This window comes from Aspergillus fijiensis, assembly GCF_003184825.1.
Source record: "Aspergillus fijiensis CBS 313.89 unplaced genomic scaffold BO72scaffold_13, whole genome shotgun sequence".
NCBI classification, from domain to species: Eukaryota; Fungi; Ascomycota; class Eurotiomycetes; order Eurotiales; family Aspergillaceae; genus Aspergillus; species Aspergillus fijiensis.
Genome location: NW_024468989.1, coordinates 510,848 through 528,062, shown reverse-complemented (window position 1 = coordinate 528,062; position 17,215 = coordinate 510,848). Strand labels below are relative to the sequence as shown.

General features: G+C 55.7%; 8 protein-coding genes across 8 annotated transcripts; 3 read left to right on the top strand and 5 right to left on the bottom strand.

Annotated features, from left to right (window-relative positions):
• Positions 1-985: 985 nt before the first annotated feature.
• BO72DRAFT_446287 (putative MFS peptide transporter) lies at positions 986-3,522 on the top strand. The gene is made up of 6 exons (XM_040944259.1): positions 986-1,580; positions 1,628-1,741; positions 1,794-2,388; positions 2,441-2,595; positions 2,650-3,075; positions 3,133-3,522. The coding sequence occupies exons 1-6, from the start codon at positions 1,325-1,327 to the stop codon at positions 3,375-3,377; spliced, it is 1,791 nt and encodes a 596-aa protein (XP_040803483.1). The 5' UTR covers positions 986-1,324; the 3' UTR covers positions 3,378-3,522.
• BO72DRAFT_446286 (HIG1 domain-containing protein) lies at positions 3,494-4,888 on the bottom strand. The gene is made up of 2 exons (XM_040944258.1): positions 4,766-4,888; positions 3,494-4,651 (listed from the first exon to the last, which is right to left on the bottom strand). Exons 1-2 carry the CDS (start codon positions 4,804-4,806, stop codon positions 3,910-3,912), a joined length of 783 nt encoding a protein of 260 aa, XP_040803482.1. The 5' UTR covers positions 4,807-4,888; the 3' UTR covers positions 3,494-3,909.
• A 422-nt stretch (positions 4,889-5,310) lies between these two features.
• Positions 5,311-7,541, bottom strand: BO72DRAFT_446284 (transcription factor SPN1). Its single transcript, XM_040944257.1, has 4 exons — positions 6,684-7,541; positions 6,529-6,611; positions 5,967-6,445; positions 5,311-5,861 (listed from the first exon to the last, which is right to left on the bottom strand). Exons 1-4 carry the CDS (start codon positions 7,237-7,239, stop codon positions 5,612-5,614), a joined length of 1,368 nt encoding a protein of 455 aa, XP_040803481.1. The 5' UTR covers positions 7,240-7,541; the 3' UTR covers positions 5,311-5,611.
• A 226-nt stretch (positions 7,542-7,767) lies between these two features.
• Positions 7,768-8,169, top strand: BO72DRAFT_494327 (uncharacterized protein; the record flags this gene model as incomplete). The annotated part of the gene is made up of 4 exons (XM_040948453.1): positions 7,768-7,780; positions 7,840-7,871; positions 7,985-8,051; positions 8,132-8,169. The coding sequence occupies 4 exons, from the start codon at positions 7,768-7,770 to the stop codon at positions 8,167-8,169; spliced, it is 150 nt and encodes a 49-aa protein (XP_040803480.1).
• Positions 8,170-8,298: 129 nt separating this feature from the next.
• BO72DRAFT_476092 (putative nucleoporin) lies at positions 8,299-10,346 on the bottom strand. The gene is made up of 3 exons (XM_040947368.1): positions 9,481-10,346; positions 8,758-9,413; positions 8,299-8,695 (listed from the first exon to the last, which is right to left on the bottom strand). Exons 1-3 carry the CDS (start codon positions 10,100-10,102, stop codon positions 8,582-8,584), a joined length of 1,392 nt encoding a protein of 463 aa, XP_040803479.1. The 5' UTR covers positions 10,103-10,346; the 3' UTR covers positions 8,299-8,581.
• Positions 10,347-10,604: 258 nt separating this feature from the next.
• Positions 10,605-11,905, top strand: BO72DRAFT_446281 (coiled-coil-helix-coiled-coil-helix domain-containing protein). The gene is made up of 4 exons (XM_040944256.1): positions 10,605-10,747; positions 10,962-11,189; positions 11,344-11,476; positions 11,593-11,905. Exons 1-4 carry the CDS (start codon positions 10,728-10,730, stop codon positions 11,728-11,730), a joined length of 519 nt encoding a protein of 172 aa, XP_040803478.1. The 5' UTR covers positions 10,605-10,727; the 3' UTR covers positions 11,731-11,905.
• A 303-nt stretch (positions 11,906-12,208) lies between these two features.
• Positions 12,209-13,794, bottom strand: BO72DRAFT_373242 (acyl-CoA-binding domain-containing protein; the record flags this gene model as incomplete). The annotated part of the gene is made up of 4 exons (XM_040941074.1): positions 12,209-12,980; positions 13,059-13,241; positions 13,411-13,483; positions 13,560-13,794. 4 exons carry the CDS (start codon positions 13,792-13,794, stop codon positions 12,209-12,211), a joined length of 1,263 nt encoding a protein of 420 aa, XP_040803477.1.
• Positions 13,795-14,677: 883 nt separating this feature from the next.
• BO72DRAFT_400186 (putative GABA permease) lies at positions 14,678-16,946 on the bottom strand. Its single transcript, XM_040942145.1, has 3 exons — positions 16,450-16,946; positions 15,832-16,392; positions 14,678-15,777 (listed from the first exon to the last, which is right to left on the bottom strand). The coding sequence occupies exons 1-3, from the start codon at positions 16,551-16,553 to the stop codon at positions 14,853-14,855; spliced, it is 1,590 nt and encodes a 529-aa protein (XP_040803476.1). The 5' UTR covers positions 16,554-16,946; the 3' UTR covers positions 14,678-14,852.
• Between the last annotated feature and the right edge of the window lie 269 nt (positions 16,947-17,215).

The following is a 17,215-nucleotide window of genomic DNA, read 5'->3' as shown; positions in this document are numbered from 1 at the left end:
GCCAAGACCGGACTCGACAACCATGGCTGCAATTTGGCTCCACCCTCCGCTGTCAAGTCAACGTTGGTTGGCCTATCGGATATAGCATTATCAGTGGTCGCAATGGTGTCATTCTCTCCTGTTTATCCAAGCCGGCCTGCTTTGACCGGAAACAATGCTACTCATCTGCAGGATAACGCCATCCGCTGGTCAACGTTGCATCGACAAGCTGGTCATGTCCGATTGGCCATCCTGCTTGCACTTCTCGCTTATGGTTCAGGAGGGAAAGCCTCGCTTCGTTCCGCCTAGTGGATACTCGTCCGGCTGTTGCAATACACCGTCGCATGTACTAGTCCACCGGTATACTCTGGTCGACACCGCACACAATGTATGCGTTAGTCTGAGATTGGGGATGATCTCGCTGCCGGTTGAATTGATCCCGGGCTTCAAAGCAAGCTGGTGGCTGGGCAAGGAAGTCAGGAACGAACCTGCGAATGCGGGGATTCTGGCACCATCACCTCGGATGGCCCTGGTTGCGTACTCTAGGCTTCCAGTCGCATATCTCAGAGGGCCGTGCCAAGACTATCCCATGAATGTTCCATCGGGGCTCCGGAGTGCATAAGATTTAACCCGCCTTTGGAGCTCTCCCGCTGTCTGACCAGCGGTTGTACCTAATTCGCTGTCTTTTGCGATCAGTGGGACAACCATGTCGCTTCAAAGACTTCACACAAAGAGGTCTGCGGTGCCTACGATCGGTTGGCGAGGAGCCATAAACCTCGAAGAATGCTCGCATACCATGCACCACAACAGGGAGCGGATCAGGGAGAAATAGCTTCTGGAAGGACGCTACATATGAAGACGTTTGTCTATTGGAGATTCGTGTTTCCTCGATAGGCAGTTCCGTGCTCCGTCTGACTGCTGCATACGGAATGATCTGTGTTCCACCCTTTTCCTCCACAGGCCATCGATTTCTCGAAAGACGCTATAGCCGCTTGGGAAAGGTATGGGATACCTTCCCTGTCCAGCAGACATCCCCATGCTAACAAGCAGGGGTAAGACGGTACCCACCAGAGCCTGACGCTAACTTTTGGCAATCTTCATTCCCCCCATGTCTGTCTGAATGGACGGCCGATAGTCGACTCCACGCGAGCGAACCCAATGCTAGCCCCGCCAGACGGGAGGCGACTCTTATCAGAAGGGGGCGAAGTGCCTTGTCTTCTCAGTTTATTATCTGTTTCCCATATAAACCCAGTCCGGACACTCTCTTGTTCTCAATCTGCAGAAAAAAAATTTTTTACACTTGTGCTGTCATTGTAAGGTGTGATTCTCTGCACCATCTGACACCATGAGCGACCCCGTCGGTCCTGACGACCTTGTCTACGTCGCCCAAGCGCACGTGCCTCAAAAAGAACTCCAGACACCAGAGAAGGAGGATGCTGTAATCACTGCCACCAGGTATGATGATGATGGCCGCGAGATTCCAACGGTGGAGGAAGAGCAAAGCCTGCGTCGTGTGGCGGGCAAAGTGAAGTGGACTGCCTATACAATTGCATTCGTCGAGCTGTGCGAGCGGTTTTCCTACTATGGAACAACTGCCGTCTGTACGTGCATCCGGCCGTCTCCATGAGCGCTGCTAACATCCTCTCAGATACCAACTTCATCCAGCAGCCTCTGCCTGCAGGTTCGGATACTGGTGCTGGAGGAAGTGGGCAGTCCGGAGCCCTCGGTCAGGGTCAACGAACATCCACCGCGCTAACCACCTGTAAGTTGCGTCTACGGCAGCTGCCCTCAATCCCTCTAACATAACTATACAGTCAACACCTTCTGGTGCTACGTTATGCCCATTCTGGGTGCTTGGATCGCCGATGAATACTGGGGCCGGATGAAGACGATTCAGGTCGCCATCGCCTTTGCAATGCTGGGACATATCATTATCATCATTTCCTCTATTCCCCAGGTCATCACCAATACCAACGGCGCCCTTGCCTGTTTCTGCGTCGGCCTGGTCTTCTTCGGAATCGGCGTGGGTGGGTTCAAATCGAACATCTCACCGCTGATTGCCGAACAGCACCGCGAGACCAAGCTCTGGGTCAAGACCGAGCCCAAGACAGGAGAGCGAGTCATTGTCGATCCAGCGCAGACGATCACCCGCATTTTCTTATACTTCTACTTCATGATCAACGTCGGTTCGCTGATTGGATCGGTGGCCATGGTGTACGCTGAGAAGTACGTCGGCTACTGGCTGGCCTACCTGCTACCGACCATCATGTTCGGATTCTGTCCCCTTGTATTGTTCGCCTGCCGTAACAAGTACCATGTGACACCTCCGACAGGGTCTGTCGCGGCGAAGGCATTCAAGCTGTGGGGACTTGCGTTGAAGAGGCAGTGGACCTGGAACCCTGTCGTTTTGTGAGTACTCTTTGTCTGTGTATTGGAGGAGTCGTGACTAACAGAAACACAGCTTCAAGCGATGCCAGTCCACCGAGTTCTGGGACGGCGTCAAGCCCAGCCAGGTAGAGAACAAGCCTCACTGGATGACCTTTGACGATCAATGGGTGGACGAAGTACGCCGTGCCGTCAAAGCCTGCGCGGTTTTCGCATGGTACCCTCTCTATTGTGAGTGCTCATCGCCTTCTGTTCAACCTGACCACCGCTAACAAAGATCATCAGGGCTGGCATACGGCCAGATGACCAACAACTTGACTTCGCAGGCGGCCACTATGCAGCTGCATGGGGTGCCCAACGACATCATCAACAACCTGGACCCGCTGGCCCTGATCATCTTCATCCCGATCATGGACCAGTTCGTGTACCCGGGCCTGCGCAAGATGGGCATCAACTTCACGCCGATCAAGCGCATCTACGTGGGGTACCTGCTGGCAGCAGCCTCGATGATCGCGGCGGCCGTGACGCAGTACTACATCTACAAGCTGAGCCCCTGCGGCGACCATCCGAGCACCTGCGACGAGGCGGCGCCGATCAACGTGTGGGTGCAGACGGTGCCGTACGTGCTGATCGCGTTCTCGGAGATCTTCACCTCGATCACGGGGTACGAGTACGCCTACACCAAGGCGCCGAAGAACATGAAGTCATTAGGTCAGCTGCGATGCCACTTTGAAGAAGTTGTTCGTGTCATGCTAATCTGTCGAACAGTCTCATCGTTGTACCTGTTTATGAATGCTATCTCCTCGGCTATCCAGCAGGGCTTGACGGCGCTGTCGACGGACCCGTTGCTGATCTGGAACTATGGGTTCGTGGCGGTGCTGGCGTTCATCGGAGGAAACCTGTTCTACCTCAGCAACCTCAAGCTGGACAAGGAGGAGGATGAGCTGAATAATCTGGAGGAGTCACAGTGGGTGGGGCAGAATTCCGGGGAATCCGAGAAGACGGTTGCTTAATTGCTTAATTGCTTAATGTGCTTAATGGTGCTTGACGTGATATGTGTATGCTTATGATGTCATGTGGGGCATTGCCTCAGGATTGGATGCATTAGTCTATGAGTCTGGACCGAGTGTATTTTAATGTGATTGAGATTGAGTTGACCTGGTTCATGATCAAGTTCCTGAGTACATCTTTTGCATGTTTGTGTCCCTTTGTAATATCGAGAGTGCGAGCAGAAGTATAGAGTCATCGTCAAGATCCATAGTTGGTAACTCCGTAGTTATACTCGTGCATAGAGAAGTCCTAAACCCTGAACAAAGACCTCTCGACCCGTCCATCCTACATCTGAATACAAAAGCAGTATATCCACAAGTCCAGAAAGATGTTGTACATTGATGATATAGACACTCATGAGCATGCATTAAGAAAGCGTGATACCTCGCACCCAAATCTTTTCGACGAAGAAGGCAAAAGTAAAAAGAAAAAAAGAAAGCAGAGTGGTCCAAACCCGCAGACCACTCCAAGTCTATCAAGAAACAAAAAAAGCATCTACTCCTTCTTCTCCCCCTCCTCCTCCTTGGCCTGCTCCTCCTTCTTTTCAGGCCGACCCTTCTTCTCCTCCGCCTTGGCATGTCCCTCCAGATAATCATGCTCGTAGAGACTCTGCTTCTTGCGCTTCAACCGCTCCTCCTCCGCAGCAACCATATCCTTCCACAGATCCCCGGTCTCCTCACCCGCGGGCTCACTCTTACTCTCCTGCTTCGCCGCCTCCTTCTCGGCCTTCGCCTTATCCAACAGCCCCTTCCCGCGCCGCTGGTCCTGGATCTCAAACGCCGCACTGGCGACGAGCACCGCCAGCGTCAGGCCCTGGGCGTACACACGCGCCTGCACGATCTTCTGACTGCTGCTCAGGAACTTGTTGCGGTTGACCATGGCGAAGCTGCCGACCATGGACGCGACCCAGGTGGCGCCGACGATCTTGTACTTCTCGCGCTTGGCCCAGGCGGTGATGCGGTCCACGGTGGAGAGCGAGGCCAGCTCCTCCTGGCGCAGCCGCTCGTTGCGGTCCTTGTACCACACCTGGCTCGCGTTCCGCGAGGCCTCGAAGTCGCGCGACGCGTGGTCCGCCGCGATGATGCCCACGAACGTGCCCGACGACGTCACCAGGAACGACTTCATCGGCAGCGTCAGGTTCCGGATCGTCGCGCTGCGCTTGCTGAACGCCAGCACGCCCGCCACGCCGCCGATCAGGCCCAGCACACCGCCGATGGTGCCGCCTTTTAGGACGGAGCTGGAGGACCGGGGGTGTTAGTGGTGGTGAGAATTTGGGGGGGGGAGTTGGGGGGTGGGAGATTTTTTGGAGGGGTTGGGGGATTGAATTGAAGGGAAAAGGGGGGAAGCTTACCGGTAGTGAGCATCTTCTTCTTCCTTGGTGAGGATCTTCATTGTGCGATTGTGTTCGTTTGAGGGTGAGTAATGTGGATGGGGATTGTGTTCTCTCAATTGGATGGCGCACACCAACACAATAATATGTGCAGTGAGTGGGTGCAGTAGTGCAGTAGTGCAGTAGGAATTGTAGAATGTAGAAGCGAAGACGCAAGATGTAGGAAGCAGGCGGGATATAAGGCGCAAGGCGAGCAAAAAGTCGCCCGGCAAAGCAAAACCCGAGTGACGTCTTGCGAACCCGCAACGGGATCTGCGGCTCTGACTCGGTGTTTCCGCGGCCTTTGCTGGTTCCCTTCAGCGTCAAGTCATCATGAGGGAATTTCACCCTCTCTCATAGGGTGGCTGGCCCAGTTGCTCAGTGCTATCCATCCATAGTATCACTTCGGAACTTTCCTGCCGAATCGGCGATTACTCGTGCTTTTCCTGATGCCCCGGTGGCTAAGGTTGTTACTCATACATGCAATTCTCGTTCTTTTCTCGTGCGAGATTACGCCCCCTCATTCCCCGTATACCGGGTGTTGTAGGAACAGATTGATTTGTTGTCCATCGTCCACGGTCTAGTCTAATCTAGCCTTATGGGCTGATCAATCAATCGCATGTCTGGTCAGACTTTTTTCCCTTTCCCTTCTCCTTCGTCTCCTTCGTCTCCTCGCCTCTCCTCACTAGTCACATACTCCGTAAGCTTTAAATTAAATGATTACAATTCATTCCCAATTTCCTGCGCCTTTCCCGTCCGTAAATAAATCGAATACGAAGCAAAGATAAAAAACATATGCAACTAAAGCTACATTCCAACAACCCCCCGCTATCGCCGGGATCCCTTGGACGCCGCAATCTGTCGCGCCCGCATCTTCCGGAATCGATCCTCGCCGCTGGCGCCCAAGGGTCGCGCGAACTTGCTCTCCTGTACCATCGTCGGGCGCGGCACCACCGTGTAACTCGTGTGAGTGAGGTCGGCGCGCGCCCGGTTCGCCAGTCGCGGCGGCAGCATTTCGCGCGCGCGCGCCTCCGCCACCGACGTTTGCGCCGATTTGGGACGAGATGTGCCCAGTTGACTGGTTCAAGTTAGCAGGGAAATACAAAAGTGCGATATCGAAGCAATCGAGAGCGACGATCGACGACGAAAGCGCTGCAGACAAGAGGGGAGATGGAAAACATACGTAGGATCAAAAGCAGCCTCCTGGTACACCCGCTTGGAATAGTCGTCGCTGCGCTGCAGGATCGGGCGCGTCCACTCGGCCAGCAGGCGCTCGGCCATGCGCTTGATACCTGGCTCCGGTCGCTTGCTGCGCGTGTAGAATACAATCACCTTGCCGACCCCGCTGGCGATCAACGTCTCCTTGTTGATCGGCAGCTTGCCCAGCGCCGTCATCAGATCGCGCTGGATGTTGTAGGCGGGGAGCGAGCCGTCGTCCAGCGGCTCCAGGAAGAACTTGACGGCCTCGAGCAGGTTGATTTCCGGATCGACCAGACTGTTGACGTATTGGTTGCGGTTCAGCAGCGAGACGACCTCCGGGAGCATCTTGAGTTTGTGCATGGCGGGCTTGCCTTCGCGGCGGTTGATGGCATCCATCTGTGCGGCGTGGGTCATGCGTTTGCGCATATCTTCAATCTCAGCATCGGCCATTTGTTCCAAATCCTAACCCCGTAAATCATTAGTTGAGAGCGCCCTTCCCCTTTCATAAAAGACAGCGTAGAACATCCAGGGGTAAAGAAACATACAATGCCATCCGCCTTCCGGAACCGTCTCTTCGTCGGCTTCTTCAACGCTTCATCCATAGCACGATCGAGCGCTCTCCTCCGTCCTGTCAAACCCCAATCAAGATTAGCATTCACCCAACATTCTCCTTTTTCTTCCCACGGGGACCACAACTCACGCGTAGCAGGATCCAAGGTCTCATCATCCTCCGGCAAGACCTCCTTCTTCTTCGACGCGCCCGTCCGTCTCCGCCCGGCCTTGCCCGCGCCGCCTTCCTCGTCGCTGGCCCCGCCGCCTTCCTCCAGCTCGCGCATCCGACGGCTCTTCTTCTCGCGCCGGCCCTCGCGCTTCCGCTTCGACTGCTCCCCCTCGGCCCCCTCCGTGCGCTTGCGCTTGTGCCGTCCGATCAGCTTCAGATTGTCCTCGTCGATGGCCAGCTGCGGGCGGTCCTCGATGTCGACGTTCTCCGGGTCGAAGTCCTCGAACTGCGCCTCGTCCACCTCGGACAGGATCGACTCGTCGTCCGAGTCGTGGGCTTTGTCATCGTCATCTTCGTCGTCTTCGGGCTCCGAGGCCGCAGCATTCTCTTGGTCTTGGGGTCGGGGTTGGTGGTCGCTTTCTTCGGCGTTGTTGTCGGCGCCGGCGCCGGCGTCCGGGGTCGGGGCACGGGCGGGTTCATCTTCGACGGCCGGGGAGACGGCTCGTTGTTGTTCGGGGCTGTTGGGTGCGGACATCTTGACAGAGTCTGTGGTTGTGTGTTTGTGTGATTGGGGGTGTCCTGGGGACTGGATAGGTGGTGTTGTGTTGGTTGCTGGTTTCAGGGAGATGTGGATGTCTGGTGTAGTTGTTGGTGGAGGAGGAGTTGTTGGTGGAGGAGTTGATGGTGGTGGTGGTGGTGGTGGTAGTCTCAAGCCTAACACAAGTATCGTAAAGAAAGAAAGGACTCTCTCCTGACTCAAGCTTTCCCCCTTGTGAGTAATCCTGTAAATAGTTCCGGAAAATGACAGACAGATGACGATTAAAGGAGGAAACGAAATGGATGGAACTCCAAGAAAAGAGACTGGCGCCGCAAAGGCAAGTAAAGGATGGGCTGGAGGAATCCGTTCCGCCTCCGCAGGTGGTCCGTGCTCGGCAGAATCTCTTTTCCTTCGGGGTGGTCAAGCTGATAGAGACATACACTTAAGAAACTAGCCTTCCATCTGCCAGTATACAACTCTTCAATCCACTTTTTCTCTCACTTTTCATACACATCATCTCTCACAATGTTCGCTCCCGGTAGGTCTTACCCCTTCTTTTGAGCAATTAGAGCATTCACTAACACCGCATCCTTTCAGGTCAGGAACAGCTCTCCAGAGAGGACATCAAGGTATTTCTCATTGCCCGACGACCGCTATGATCTATGCATGCCCAGGGCCATGGCCTTGCTACACAGGCCCCCCGGTCCAAAGGATGAACAGCAGAGCTAACAACCAACAACAGGCTGGTGAGGCCCAGGCCAACCAGACCGTCCGCATGGCCATCACCGGCGGTGTCCTCCTCTACCTCTGTATGATGTTTCCCGCTCTCTCGCCGTGTCTCTTTCCGACCAATCCATCCAAAGCTAACCGTGAGATCTCGCTACTGCAGCTCCCTTCGCCGTCGATTTCGTCAAGAAGTTCCTGTAAATCGTGCAGCACTCGTTCGATGATCATCCATCCGGCTCGATGAACCCGAATGTCCTCCTTCTACCGGACTAGAAGACTGTGGTACTGGATACAAGGGCAGTGGTGGACATGAAACCCATTTTTTTATGTATACTAGATCCATTGGAGGGAGCCCCGGTTTTTTTATTTCCACCTAGAAAGAGAATATCTTGCGTATGTTTCTCCCTCGTCTTGAGTTTGCGCTTAATGATAAGAAAGGATCCCTGGCGCGAATGCGCGCGGGCGATGTTGCGGATACCAGCTCCTCGAAAACTCCGGTCAATTGCTTTCCCTCCCCAATCAAACCCAGCAAAGAAAGCAATAGTAAGTAGAAAGCACACCCCGATTCGTAATAGATTGAACTCAAATGGGAAAGGCATGAGAATGATAAACACTACATTAAATGAGCCCCGCCGCCGGGGAGCTTCTGCGACTCTTCGAAATCCTTCTTCACCGACTCCAGCTCCTTCTGTAGGTGCTGGATCTGCACGTGGTAATCGTCCAATATCTACCGCGCCATTTGTTAGCAATGAAACTCCATCCGGTTGGACGGGGAAGGTGCCTGCTTACCTTCTTCGCCGTCTTCAATGTCTGCTCATCCAACTCATCCTCCGCCTGGGCTGTGGCCTTGGGTCCCGCCCGCTCCATCTCCTGCTGCAACCGCCGCGAATGCTCCCGGATGGCCAGCATGCGCGCCCAGATCTCCTCCCCGCGGCCGTTTATCGACGGGTCGAAGACCGACCGCTCCAGCTGCGTCAGCTTCTTCCGCAGCTCCTCCTCGGCATCGTCCATCGCGTAGCCGCGGTTGCGCAGCACCTGGGTCTTGGCCGCCAGCGTCAGGCACCGCTTGCTGAGAACGAGGTGTTTCCGCCGACAGTCGGCGATGCGCACGCTGATCTTGAGGTCATGTCGCGACAGGAGCTCGGTCAGGCAGTTGTTGATCTCGTGCATCCGGGTCTGCAGCATGGTGAGGAAGTCCTTCTGGCGCTGCGCGCGCTTGCCGAGATCAAAGAATCCCTGCACCAGGACCGGTACATAGCCCGGTTCGGGTCGCTTGCGGAGCGCATCCTCCCATTTTGCCTCGTCATCTCCATGTCCCGGCTGGTAGAAGGGCGCCGCGTCTTCGCCGACGTTGTTGTACAGGTAGGTGCGGAACGGGGACGCGCGGTTGTTGGGGTCCCATTTATCCTTGACAATTTGAATCTGCATGGGAACGGTGCGGTGGACTTGTGCGAAGGGGGAAAGATAGTTAGTACATTTTGAAAGACATCATAGTCGAGATGCAGCACCAACCTCCCGTAACGGCCCGTCCGGGCTCCCAAAGACTCGACCCCAATTGCGATTGCTGCTGTGCATTGGACTGTCCGAATTGCAATGTCGACCCCATCTGTCCTGCCGGCATTCCTGGTACCTGTTGCTGTTGTTGACCCAGCAGAGAGCCACCGAACAACCCTGGCTGCTGTTGCTGCTGCTGCGGTTGCGCCTGCTGGCCAAAGAGACCGGTGCCCTGAGGCTTCTGACCCAATCCTCCGAACAGACCTCCGCCTCCTAGTCCTGACGCGGGCTGCGTCTGGGGTTGTTGGGGCAATGCGCCGAACGCAGGTTTTTGCTGGGTTGCATTTGTGTTGCCAAAGAGGCCGCCGCCTGTGGTCGATGACTGCGCGTTGGTGTTCGTGGCGCCGAACAAGCCGCCCGTATTCGGTTGTTGCTGGGTACCGGCTGCTGTGTTTTGTCCAAAGAGACCACCGCCGGTCCCTGTCGTAGCAGCGCCAGTTCCTGCGTTGCCAAACATACCGCCGCCGGGGCCTTGTTGAGCATTGGCGCCGAAGGGGTTGGGTTTCGAGTCCGTGCTGGGGTTACCGAAGAGGGAATTCCCACCCGAAGGTTGAAAAGGTGTTTGACCGAAGAGGGACATGATGTGTGGTTGTGTTTGGGAGAGGAAGGGGTCTCGGCCGGTTGAGGTGAAGTTGAGGAGAGTGAATCTAAGCTCCGAGCTGATATCAAGCAGAAAAGCAATGGGACAGCTCAGCGATTGACGAATTGACAGCTGCAAGACCCTTGAGCCAGACTAGTGTCCTGTGAAACAACAATCTCAAGAAGAGACCAGGACCAGCACAGCAAACCTCGAGACCGGAACAATCACGAACAGCAACGGCGATGCGGAGAGCTGCGACTCGAAGCGCTTTTGTTCGGGGCAACCGCTTTGTTTTTCGCAGGTCACGTGCAGTCAGCTCACGCCGGGACCTGTTATTGCCTGAGGCACTAAAGTGATCTAAGGCCACGATGCCCGCACCTCAGTCCTGCCTTAGGCGCTCAATATCTGCATTACCTAATCCAGCCTCCCGCAACCAATCAACACTCAGCAAAAACCGACCTCCCAAACCTCTCCGCCGCAGCTTCAACTCATCGTCGTCGACCTTGTACTGCCCGCACCAAAACCGCCCTCCTCCTCCTCTCCTCTTCCTCCGGAATTGCCTCCCACCCTCCCCAATCGCAATTGAGCTACTCTCTCCGGAACCACCACCGAAACAACCGTCACCATGGCCCGCCGCGAGTCCAGGTATACATCCCCCCTCTCTTCCGCCTCTACCAACTACTGCAGCCGCCTTGTCTCTCTACATCCGAATACCTCCATGATCCCCAAATCCACCAACACCTACATATACCCACCCTCGCAACCACCAATGCCCTCAATTGAACCCCCCAAACACCCCTTCCACTCCTTCCAATCTCTGAGAGTCCTGAGCCGAAGCTAAGAACCAAAAACATGGCAGATTCTCCCAACAGGTGCTGGTCGACACCACGCCGATGCCCGACCACATCCCCAAGGTGGAGGAGATCGGCGCGACGTCCGCCCCGCTGTTCAGCGCCGCCTACTTCATCGGCGACCGGTGCCGGGCCTACAACGACGACTTCATGAAGTGCAAGGCCGAGGCCAACGGCCGGGGCGAGCTGGAGTGTCTGAAGGAAGGGCGGAAGGTGACGCGCTGCGCCGCGAGTGTGTACGGTGGACCCTTTCTCTCCTCTCAATTGAGCTTGCTTGTTTTTGTGTCTGGGGGGAGCGAGCGAAAATACGGCTCAATTGGTCCCCTCTTTCTGGAACAGCAAAAGCAAAGGAAAGGAAATAATAGCTATAACTAACGCGGCCGGAAACAGGATCAAGGATATCAACACCCACTGCCTCAAGCAATTCACCGCCCACTGGGAGTGCCTCGAGCAGAACAACCACCGTCTCTTCGATTGCCGTAAGGCCGAGGTGAACCTGAACGCCTGCGTGTTCGACAAGTTGGTTCGTTTTCCCCCTTCCCCTCCTTGACGCTTCTGCTTGTCCTTGTTTCTTGTTCCTCCAAGCCCTCAAACCCCACGGGGTGGGTAACGAACCGGTACTAACGAGCGACAAAACAGGGCCTCAAGAAAACCATCCCCGGTGCCCCCGAAGATCAAACCCCCGTGCACCTGCGCCCACAACAAATCTTCTCCCGCTATCCCGGCCGGCAGTGGCAAGCGAACGAGGATGGGACACCCATCCTGGACAAGAACTAATTGGTGGGGTTCGACGTCTGATTTTTTTTATGGCCGTGCGGTCTTGTTTTCCCAATTTTCTTTGGTCTTTGTTCGAGGTGTTTCGCCCATGATTTCTGATCGAAATGGCTCTCGTGTGTGTATGTGTGTGTGTGTATATATTAGCATCAGGAATATTCATTTGGTATCAGAAGAAGATCCCTCTCTTTTTTTGGTCTGTGTGTAATCCGGGCGGGGGGGGGCGTGGTGATCCTGTCCAGATGTTACATGATAACATTGTGGTTTAGTGTACAGTACACTGACTCTCGTGACAAAAGGAAATCTCGATGGAGAATGAACCAGCAAGACATGAAAACAAAGCATGTTCATCGTCAAGATGTCCACGCATGCATACATGCTCAAAAGAAAAAAAAATGAAGTGTATAATATATACGAGAACATCGGAGACCACAGAGAGCCCAGCATCTAACAACAAGAGCGAAAGAGAGGGAGGGAGAAATCAAGAATCGCCTCGAGGGATCCTCTTCCTCCGCCAGAGCCTCGTCCTCGCCAATCGACTCTTCACCTCCGCCCACCCGACCTTGAGTACGACTTCCAGCCGCCGGTCCCCGCGGAGGCGCATCCACACCCACAGGACCCCCAGGATGGCCAGATCCACCATCGCCTGCCGGAAACACACCCACAGGAACCAGCGGACCCAGGCCCAGACGCCCGAGCGGCGGCGCTGGGCCCGCGCGCGCGCCTCCATCTGCTCGCGCACGGCGGCGATCTCGGCCGTCATCGTCGTCAAGGCCTGCTCGACGCGGCGACGCCAGGATGCCGGTGTGGGAGGGGGCGGCGGCCGGCGTGGCCTCCCTCTGGACGGGGGATCGGGGGGTTCTACTGCTTCGTGAGGATGGGGTTGTGGTCGGTAGTCGTTCGCCTCCGCGTCGTCGTCGTCATCATCGTCTTCTTCATAGAGATTATCCTGAGCCTCCGCGTACACCTCTTCCTCATCCTCCTCCTCCTCATCCGCATCATGATCATGATGATCTACCTCATCATCGCCATATCCCTTGGAACGCGACCGAGCATACGCCCCCGGCTGACTCGGCTGACTCACGGGACTCATCACCCTCAGCCCCGAGCCCTCCTCGCGAATACGTCCGCGCCCACCATGTCGAGACGAGGCCGCCGCCGCCGTTTCGCCCTCCCCCATCGACGTAGCAAGAAGCCACCGCGCATACTCCTCGCGCGACAAGCGTCGCCCCGACGCCGAAGCACCACCACCACTCTCCCCCGCCGACCCACGATGTGACCGGAAATCGGCGGCCAACCCCTGGCTCCTCAGAAGCGCCTCCGAGCCGGACTCCGACGACTCCAACGAAGCGGTATTCGACTTAATCTGATCCCAGACAAACTCCAACTCGGCGACCAGCTCGCGGGCCTCGGCCGTCTGCGACGCATACTGATGCATCGTCTCGATCAGCGTGGAGATGTACCGGCGTTTGGCTTCGGTGCGGGAGAGACCGCGCTGGGCGTACCACGTATCCCTATCCCATATCGAATCAGCATTAGCAAGCAAGTCGCCAGAAAACCTTAGCCAAAGAAACCTCGATCCATCCACCCCAAAACGCATTCCCAAGCCCCCTGCCCCCCTGCCCCCCCTAAAATGCGAACAACCAATTGCCCAAGGAAAACAACGGCGAAGAATCAACCTACCACTTCTCACACTCCATAAAAACATCCGGGGTATTCCCCACCGGTCGATCCATGACACCTTCGACGTCACCTTCTAAAGAACATAGCCATCAAAGATTAGCATCAGCTCCACCACGTAGCTGTCCGGAAGGGATAAGAAAGAAACATACCCATACTCTGCTTATACAAGCCATACAACTTCAAGCGCTCCGAGGCGGGCGGACGCGCCGTCCCCGTCCGCGGAATCCGTTTGACTGTGTTGAGGGCGTGGACGAAGACGCGGTCTAATTTCCGCTCATAATAGTAAATCAGCTTCTGCGATGCATCGGTGGTGGTCCTGAAATATGTATTCCGCGCAAGAGAAATCTCTCCGACCTCAGATGATGTCGGTGGGCGAGACGGCATCCAAGCTTCCGAGGGAATGAAGGAATAACGGAACCACAAGACAGACAAACAGAGAAAAAGGAATGTGGTAGGCTTTGGGGGACAAACGCACCCACTGAGTCCGACATGATTCAACGCGCAACAGCAACGGCAACAACGAACTGGAACCCGATTGTAGTCTGGTCGAGGGTGGCTTCATGAGAGCAGTGGTGGTGGTGGATGCGGAGGCGGAGGCGGAGGCGAAGGCGGAGTCGGTCGTCGTGGGCGCGGTGGTCGTAGCAAGGGGGTACCGCATGAATGGGGGGGGGGCTTCCGCGAGACAGTCCGATTCAGAGCAAATGTCCTCGAAGGTATTTGGTTGTTGTGCTATTTCCTCTGGGCTGGGGGGGAAAGAGAAGCCGCGAGGGGAGAGAGTGGTCTGGTCGCGCGAGTGGAATTGCAAGGGAAAGCTTCCCCGGATTTCGGAGGCCGAAGGCAGAGACAGATAGAACGATTAGATATGCGCGTCACGAATGGGAGGGGGAAAGGTCGAATGAAATCTGGACTCGACTGGGAATTGGTGGGAGGAAATGGAGAACCAGATGTGAGAGGGAAATTGTTTGAATGGAGGAGGGAGTTGGAGGCTGCAGCATGCAGGGTCAGTCAGGCCGATAACTAGTGTTGTTGGAGGTTTAACTCGGTTGATGCTGGATTGGAATGGACTGATTGACGGGCTTGACTGATTGACGGATTCGGCTCAACCGCGGCTGTTCGGCCTCGGAGGTCCCGCCCGTGATTCTGTGGGTTCAACGCCCTCACTCCCCACCCACTTCTTCTATGCCACTCTTTGCCAGCCTGTGATGCTAGACAATTTCTATGATGTACATCTATCTCAATCCCTCGACCCTACAGAGTATTTGATCAAGAAGAGGAAATCATCGTAATCGCTACCTCTACCAGGGAATAGCCAGTCAGGCATACTCATATATACATTTACGTCCACATACATCCAAACATCATTCACAAAACCAAATATCATACCAGAACACAGAATCAATATGTACAAAAGGTAACCACTGTATCAAAAGGAAACAGCTGAATCAATTCTTCGCTGAGCTACTTCGCCGCCCCTTCTCCCCCTCCGACAGGACATTCTCCGGATCCACCGGTTTCCCCGTCATCACCCCCGGCATCCCATCCACTTCTTCCGCCACCGGCGGCCCCGTGAAATGCTTGCGGGCATACACCACGTACCAGCCGATACTGATGGCCGCGAACCCGGCAAACACCACGCTGGCGTAGTTCATGCTGCTGGCATCGACCGGCAGCGACACGGGCATGCAGAACAGCACCACCGCCAGCACGATCCAGCACACGGCCAGTCCGTTGATCGCGTACCCGAACCGACCCAGCGAGAAGCTCGATTCGCGCACCGCGCGACGACCCCGGCACATGAGGATCAGGATCGGCAGCCCGTAGGACGTGGACAGGCAGATCGTGGCGACGCCCGTGAACGAGTTGAACGCCGCGCTGGAGCCAAAGTAGATCAACCCCAGGAGACAGTCCACCGCGGTCGACAACACGATCGCCCACACGGGCACGTCCAGACGCTCGTTGACCCGGCGCCAGAGTCGGAAGCCGGGGATCGCCCCGTCGCGTGCAAAGGCGTACGTGCAGCGGCTGGCGGCCGTCAGGGCGCCAATGCCGGCGAACATCAAGATCCCCAGGATCAGGAACAGCAGACCGAAGCCGCCGCCGGCGGAGCCCGTTGCCGTCTTGAAGATCAGCCCGATCGGTTGTCCGCTGGCGACGTCGAGGAGCGATTGCACCGAGGGGAGCACGAACAGGATCGGAATCAGATACACCAGGCCGGTGATGCCGGCCGCCGCCACCGACAGGACAATGGCCTTGGGCACCTCGCGGTGCGGGTTCTGCACCTCCTCGCACATTGAAGCCACCATGCCGTACCCTGTCAGCGTATACGCGGCTTGCAAGAGTCCCACGAAGAACGCCCAGCCGGACGGCCTATTCATCTGTCAGCTGCAATACGAACCCGTCCACGCCGACGAGGAAACTCACCAGCCACTCTGCGAAGAGTCGTAGTGCGCAAACACAAACTCAGCATCGCGACGATGATCCGCCATCGTCAAGAGGGTAACCAATATGATAATCACGCTAGCCGCAGTCCAATAGATGCACACTTTGTTGATCAAGTCCAGGTACTTGGAGAAGAAGATATTGACCAGTGCGCAGACAAGAATGACCGCCCAGAAGGTGAGGATCGTCTGCCACGCGTTGGCCACAAAGTCCTCATTCCACAGGGAGATGGCGCTCAGGATCAGCTGACCACCGGAGAAGGTGATGCTGAGGGTGACGGTCCAGTTGCCCACCAGCGTCAGCCAGCCGTCGATGAAGGACAACATCGGGGCCCATCGTCGGGTCGGTAGCATGGCACTCCAGTAGTATACACCTCCAGCGGTAGGGTAGACGGCGCAGATTTCGGCAAGCGATGCGGCGATGGCGATGGAGATGAGTGTGACGAGGACCCAGCCCCAGATGATGGTCACCGACTGGCCATCGGCGAGGGTGATGTAGAGGGTGGTGCTGAGACCGAAGGGCGCGGCCATGATTGCAAAGGACCTGGTTTCTCTCATCAGTCAAGATTTCCAATCGCAGTCCAGTCTACGGTTAACATACAGCCCGAGAATACTGAGCATGCTCAAATTTCGCGGCAATTCGCTCTTGTACCCCATGCGAGCCAACGCCTCATCGGCGTTGGCATCCACAGAGGCTTGACGCATATTGATGGATGGAAGGATGGATGGATGGGAGTCGAGAGGGAAGCTTTTATTGGGAGGTTGTCATCGCAGGTCAGGTAGAGTGATGACTTAGGTAGAGTAGGAAAGAAGAGGAGCGTAGCGAATGCGACTAGGATACCCCGCGAGGAAAGAAGGAAGGTGAGAGGACGGAAGGAGGGAGTGTATAACTGGGAATGATGGGATGAATGATGAATAGAGCGAGTAAAACAGGAAATAGAGGTGGGAGTGGGAGTGGAAGTGGTAATGGTGAAATAAGGTAGTGATAGGAATGTTCCCAGCAACAGTGCAATGAAGTCAGTAAGTACTCCGGACTCATTAAGTCAATGAATGGAATGCTTAATTCCCCCGCACGTCACCCAGGACCAGGTCATCCTTTCCCTTGCCTTCTTTCACCACTCAGCATTTCTTCCCACTCTCTCCAGACTTGCACATGAAAAGGACCCATCGTCGAACCGGGGAGGCAGAGAGACTCTACCAATCACCGCTGAGCAGGCTCGATAAACTCCTTCACTAACAGACTCCGGTGTCGGGCTAGACGCCCTAAAAGGGGCGCGGTCCGAGACCGCGCTGATAAGCACACCTACAATCCAAGAAAGAACGATAAGTCATTAATCAATGATCAGACAAGCCCATTAGTTCTGGCT